At 37.8% G+C, this 7324-nt stretch overlaps 1 protein-coding gene across 1 annotated transcript; it reads right to left on the reverse strand.

Annotated features, from left to right (window-relative positions):
* Positions 1-836: 836 nt before the first annotated feature.
* On the reverse strand, positions 837-5963 carry LOC310859976 (uncharacterized protein). The gene is made up of 12 exons (XM_083766742.1): positions 5830-5963; positions 5691-5712; positions 5452-5549; positions 4180-4227; positions 3686-3701; positions 3478-3575; positions 3113-3160; positions 2663-2678; positions 2460-2551; positions 2085-2138; positions 1929-1979; positions 837-1504 (listed from the first exon to the last, which is right to left on the reverse strand). Exons 1-11 carry the CDS (start codon positions 5888-5890, stop codon positions 1951-1953), a joined length of 582 nt encoding a protein of 193 aa, XP_083622868.1. The 5' UTR covers positions 5891-5963; the 3' UTR covers positions 837-1504; positions 1929-1950.
* Between the last annotated feature and the right edge of the window lie 1361 nt (positions 5964-7324).

The following is a 7324-nucleotide window of genomic DNA, read 5'->3' on the forward strand; positions in this document are numbered from 1 at the left end:
ACTTTGTTTTTCTTGGCTTGTCTTGGCACGGTGCCAGAGATGTTAGTGCGGCACCGGGGCAAAAAAGGTGCAGGAAATCCTCTTTTAGTTTAGAAAGCTGATAAAGGTTCATAATACAACAAAAACACTATTATATTTATAATGAATGGTATTGTGTATATTCTAGCTTCACTCTATAGGGATCAGATCACTACATCTCAGAGGCATTTATTTGAAAACTTAATAAACTATAGTTACTCTTCTGTGTAGATTTCGATTATTATTATATTATTAGGAAAAAAAACATTAAACACTAGGGATGTCTCAATCACGTTTTTTTTTTTTTACAAATAATTTGAAATCATTTTTACAATCAAACTAAAACAATACCTTAATACATTTTAAAATTGAAAACAAAGGCTACCGTAAAAAATGCCAGGGACGTTATCCCGTCTTTAATCCAACTATGCATTGTTAGCCAGGGCCGTAAAGACGTCTTTTATCACTTTTAATAAAACAATCAACGATTTTCATGTCTTTAGGGGTGAAAATACACCCGCACACTGTTTCGGTACCTCCGGACGTTCTTCAAAGGTCCGGGGGGACCGAAAGGTTGCCTTAAAAAATAATGTACCGAGCAGATATACAGTGTGCGGGTGTATCATTCCTTTCATTGATGTCCACTGGCCTACGCACCTGTACATTCGCCTGATTTCTAGGTGTGCGAAAGCTTTTTCCTACATGTCTTTAGGGGTGAAACCATCAAGGCTCTTGTGACTTGAGGAACAAAATCTGTCATGGGTTCCAAATAGGGGAGTTGAATGTCAGCATTGGACACCTTTACAAACATCTTGGTGGAGAAATGTCTTGGTAAGAATGTGATCCCGGCAGATTGCCTGACTATCGCCTGGGTTCAGAATATGGATATCAACAGAATATAATGAAACACAAATATATTGAGGGTTCTTTACAGTAATTACTATCATGGTCTTGTGGACCAGCATCCTTCACCATGTGAGCTCATTTAAAAGTTAAACCCCCAAAACCATTACTGTAACTACTGTTATTTTTCAATGGACAGACTGTCCGACCTAATAAAGAGCAACATTTTGGCAAGTGTCTGACAGTGTGGAGGACCTTTTCTTTGTTTTTCAAAGATGCCCTTTTTAGATTATCTGTTGATAACATTCAAAGCGAGTGTGAGCGAGTGTGAGCACACCAAGTTCACTTTCACAAAATAAGCAAAACGATCAATCTACAAGCTCAAAACGAGGCACATTGTGACACGTTCTGAGCTTGTAGATCGGCCTTTTTGTACGATGAAGCATAGGGCATTAATTCAGAATAAAAATAAGAAATATATGGAGATACGTCCCGGGTTTCTGCAGAGGGCAACAACGATGCAGGTGATCAATACCTCCGCATCCATTATCACTGCGGAGTTTCATCTTACAGACTCATTTCTGATTATTCCTGACATTTGAATGAAGTGGATCAACTGCAGCAGATTCAGGAACTGATGATCCTGTGAGCGAAACATGAGTTAAAGGCAATCAGAAGCTTTGTAGGTTCCTCAGGCCCAGACAGAGTTGGGCAAGACAGCTTTTTCTGTCAATGGCCCAACTTCGTGCAATGAACTCTTTAAAGCTGAGCTCCCTGCCAGTCAGTTCAAAGGAATGCTCCAGAACATTTTTCACCGTGATTGCTCCTGCTTCAATTGATTTATTTTACTGATGGTTGTTCTGTATAAAGTTCCTTTGTAAATGTATCCTGATTCATAATGTTGTGTTTGATGTATTGCTTTTTGACTGTATTTTGTGTATTGTAAACTCGGCTACGTTGAATGAGGGCTAATTTCCGAGTATAAATAAAGGTGATGATGATGATGATGATTGTAGAATGTTTGTAATACTTTAACAGTTAACAGATGAATATGTTGCTGTATTCACCTCTCGATGGTTGCCAGTCTTCTCACTCACTGAGTTCACCTCCCATTCCAGCTTCATAAATCAAAAAGATACCTCTGCATTACTCAACAACTTGACCTCAAAATGTGAATTAATAACTATACAATATGACAGTATAAACAATATGATATACTGTACCATTTTCATAGTCTTCATCAGGACCATTCGGTTCTTCATAGTCACTGGTGTCTCCTAGAGGTCGACGCATAAATGTAGTTTATATTTTAAACATTGTTTCAGTTGTGTTAATTGTGCCGATAATGACTAAGAACAGCAAACACAACTCAAGTGGTGGACTTTGATTTTAATTTAAGTGAATTCTACTTTAATAGCTGGAAGTATAAGTTCATTAGACACAGTCAGAAGTGTCCATAACCAACATGATTGGTTCGTATTGTATAGCATATTATTTTAAGTCAGTCGCACATGGCTATAAGATCATCAGACTGTACATGTTTTTTTCTCTACTCTTATACTCTGTCTGGCTGCACCTCCTGTGTTTAACGCTACTACCTGGAGGGAGGTACAAGCCATCGGCAGCTCCACTTTGATTGGTCCTCTGGTCTGCTGCCGAGTCCTGATTGGTTGCCGGATACGGGATGGGTCTGTAATTAAAAAATATATATACAATATTTAGTAGAAATTAAGTATAAAACAAGATGTATAATCTACTGCTGCCATGCTGGTGAATAGACAGAGATTGAAATTGTACTTACACGATATAATCTGGATCTGTAAAAATAATAATAATACAAAAACTAATATAAATATTTTGTTTCTCCTGAATTCATGAGAGAGCCTGTGAGTGAGGTGGTGTACGAACTATAAATGGGCTTACTGGAGTGTGAATAGTGACTTTAATTAGTCATACTAAACTAAATGTGATTTATTAACATGGAATAGGAATTGAACTCATTGAATGACAAGACTCTGGCAACCATCACAGGTGAAAACATCGACATATTCACCAAACTGTTAATCACATTCTGCTAATTGCCTTTGGATTCATAATTAAAGTTTCTAAAATAACAAAACTGCCCCAAATTGGGCCACACCTCCTAAACCTACTGAGAAGACACTAAAACATTAATATTCCAAAACCAATAAAATGAAATAAAATCTGATTAAAATCATTGGAGTTGATGTTTAAAAAGTATATACTGTACCATTTTCATAGTCCGAGTGCTGAATTACGCCATAGACACTTGTGTCGGCTAAAAGGTAAAGAAATATGGTTGTTATTTCATTCATTTCTGCTAATTAAAGTCATACTGTGTGACATTATATTTGTATTGTGTTTTAGCGTCACCCCTTGTAGCTCCATTGTCATTACAGTGTGTGTCTATGGATAAATGAATGCGGTGAAGTCTTACGGCCCAAGAAAGATTATGGTATTTTGGAAAGCAACACGTCGTCAGAAACACTATTTAACTATTTAACTAAAAACAAACATTAACCTCAAAAATACAAAGTTGAAAAATGGAGATACAAGGTTTCCGCCTGACAACAACCATATAGAAATAACACTGACCGTGTTGCAGTGGGAGGTAGACGTCATCAGGAGCTCCACTTTGATTGGTCCCGTGGTCTGCTGCCGAGTCCTGATTGGTTGCCGGATACGGGATGGGTCTGTAATTAAAAATATATATACAATATTTAGTAGAAATGAAGTATAAAACAAGATGTATAATCTACTGCTGTCATGCTGGTGAATAGACAGAGATTGAAATTGTACTTACACGATATAATCTGGATCTGTAAAAATAATAATAATACAAAAACAAATATAAATATTTGTAAATATTTGTACCAGATAATAGCAGAGGCCTATCTTTTAGGCAGTTTCTCCTGAATTCATGAGAGAGCCTGTGAGTGAGGTGGTGTACGAACTATAAATGGGCTTACTGGAGTGTGAATAGTGACTTTAATTAGTCATACTAAACTAAATGTGATTTATTAAGATGGAATAGGAATTTAACTCATTGAATGACAAGACTCTGGCAACCGTCACAGGTGAAAACATCGACATATTCACCAAACTGTTAATCACATTCTGCTAATTGCCTTTGGATTCATAATTAAAGTTTCTAAAATAACAAAACTGCCCCAAATTGGGCCACGCCTCCTAAACCTACTGAGAAGACACTAAAACATTAATATTCCAAAACCAATAAAATGAAATAAAATCGGATTAAAATCATTGGAGTTGATGTTTAAAAAGTATATACTGTACCATTTTCATAGTCCGAGTGCTGGATTACGCCATAGACACTTGTGTCGGCTAAAAGGTAAAGAAATATGGTTGTTATTTCATTAATTTCTGCTAATTAAAGTCATACTGTGAGACATTATATTTGTATTGTGTTTTAGCGTCACCCCTTGTAGCTCCATTGTCATTACAGTGTGTGTCTATGGATAAATGAATGCGGTGAAGTCTTACGGCCCAAGAAAGATTATGGTATTTTGGAAAGCAACACGTCGTCAGAAACACTATTTAATCCTTTCAGGGCGGGAACCCCTTTTTGTGTTTTAAGCAATATGTTATACTTTAGCTATTGAAAAATAGCAGATCTACAAGCTCGTATAGCGTATATTTTTGAAAAATCGTGAAAATGGGTCGCAAATCTTTGAATATATATTCTTTCAGCGCAAACGTTTTTTAACTCAAATCTCCCTGGAACAAGATATTTTCAGATGGGGGTCGGTTTAAATTACATATCATTTTGGGGGTCCTGGACATGGAAATGTTTGAGCACCACTGACCTAGAAACATGGGGTTTTCAGAAAATCATGATTTGTTAACATAATTTGTTAACATAAATGTGTTAATAACTGTAAAATACATAAATACATTTCCAGTGCTATTACAGACCTATACGTCATTATGGTGTGAGTGCCAAGGGCTGAACACACATGGGGAAAAATATAAAGAAAACATATAGTTTTTACAGAAGATTCATGCAGAATGACTATTGTGGAAAAATGTGTTCCAAATGATCCAATGTATTATTTAGTCAAAAGCTTTTAATACTTTTAATTGGATGCCTATTTATAAAACCCATAGACACACATAAACACACAAAAGTAGCAGATCTACAAGCTCACAACGTGTTGAAATGAGACGGGTTGTGAGTTTGTAAATCGGCTGTTTTCGCTATACTTTTATGTGGCAATGTTGTACGAAGACGAAGGGCATTCATTTAATTTATAAAAATCACTCCCGGCGTCTTAACTCATGTTGATTAGGTGATGTAATGGTGATGTAAAACAAACGGTGCAAACACAAACATTAAATGCCATTAACAATAATGAGACAATAAATGATGTAATGAGGGCTAATATGACGTAATGAGGGACAATATGACGTACATTTTCCATTCATTGTCAATGGCGTTTACAAAAAAAACATTGAACTAAAAACAAACATTAACCTCAAAAATACAAAGTTGAAAAATGGAGATACAAGGTTTCCGCCTGACAACAACCATATAGAAATAACACTGACCGTGTTGCAGTGGGAGGTAGACGTCATCAGGAGCTCCACTTTGATTGGTCCTCTGGTTTGAAGCGGAGCCCTGATTGGTTCCCTGAGACTGAGCATGTCTGTTAAAAAAAGAAAAAAAAAATATATATATATATAAATGACATTTAGAAGAAATGAAGCCGGGAAAAAGAAAAAGAAAAGTGAATCTATACTGCTGTTAAACTTCTGTTGATGAATGGACAGAGATGAAATACGCTTACCTGCAGGCACAGCAGCATGGATCTGTAAATTAAAACCAACTTGCACCATCAACTTACTAAATATAATATACTCATAATGTTGTACGCGGAGTAGCTCAATTATTGTAAATCTAGATGGATCTAATGTAATATTTCTCACCTTTAGATGATGTTCTGTATCGACACAGCAGGATTAGCGGGATGGTCAGTAGAAGAATCATGGCAGGAACAAGTCCTACAATCAACCACACTGTGGAACTCCGTTCCTCAGGTGATGCTGCAGTTACTGAAGGTGGAGCAGATCCACTCACTGAAGGTGGAGGAGATCCACTCACTGTAGGTGGAGGATATCTACTCACTGAAGGTTTAGATGGTTCATCAGTCACTTGAGGTTGACACACTATGATGACAAAGAAAATAGCACTTTAAATAAATAGGTTAGAATTAGAACAACTCATTTTAGCATCATTTAGTCTATAGAAATTCTGCGAGACATTGTAATTCAACTACTGTCATATACAGCTAACTAACATGCTTAGTGTGTGTGTGTGTGTGTGTGTGTGTGTGTGTGTGTGTGTGTGTGTGTGTGTGTGAGTAATCGGGTCCAGAATCGGCCTCCATCGCCACCTGACGACCCACAAGGACCAAGAAGGAGGACAGTCATACTCGGATACGAGTGACCGCCGACGGTGTGTGTGTGTGTGTGTGTGTGTGTGTGTGTGTGTGTGTGTGTGTGTGTGTGTGTGTGTGTGTGTGTGTGTGTGTGTGTGTGTGTGTGTGTGTGTGTGCGTGGGTGCGTGCGTGGGTGGGTGGGTGTGTGCGTCCAATCTCTGTTTGGGGCAGAGATTTTGCTGTGTGTGCACAGCCAACAGGACGGAATGACAGACGGGGACGTAAACGTAATCCCAGCCACGCCTTTGACCTGGTGGAGACAATTGTTACCAGTATACTCACATGTCACTGCCATCCAGCTCTGTGCTGACTGTCCTCCAGGAAGTCTACACTCATAGAATCCCTCATCAGACTTAGACACAGCAGGTATGATCATCTCCTCGCTGGGTTTATTTTGGACCAGTACTTCATTTCTATAGAATTCCACGTTGAAGAGAGACGACTCAGACGAGACTCTTTTGTTTTTGCATCGTAGAGTGACAGAATGTCCCTCAGTCACAGGGTGTACAGGACTGACCAGGATGACAGAACCAGCTGTAAGACAAGGTGCAAGAAAAACATACATACTTTTAATGCATTTGTGTCCTCCTCCATGTATAAAAAAAATTAATAGTAGTCCTGTATCCTACAGATAGGATGATGATAATAATAAAGTTGAAACAACTTCTTAAATCTGACATTTAGCATGGAGACACAACCTTGTTAAATTTGATGCAGACTGTCAAAACATCAAAATTAAAAGGTTGTTTCAACCTATAGATTAATTAATCAAAACCACATGCACTTAATTTCCCCCGACAGATTACAGGATTACCTTTACATTTCTGACGTACATTGTTACAGAAAATATTTTGACCATTCCACCAGTCACCTCCTCAGTCAAATAAGTAATGTCTGCTGAATTGCTAATGCTACTGATGAGTAGATGGCATTCTGTTAGGTAGTGAAGGAAGTAGGCTTGGCTGGACTCACCGCGTTCTGTG

The sequence above is a fragment of the Protomyctophum parallelum genome (assembly GCF_964188405.1).
Source record: "Protomyctophum parallelum genome assembly, chromosome: 1".
Taxonomy (NCBI): Eukaryota; Metazoa; Chordata; class Actinopteri; order Myctophiformes; family Myctophidae; genus Protomyctophum; species Protomyctophum parallelum.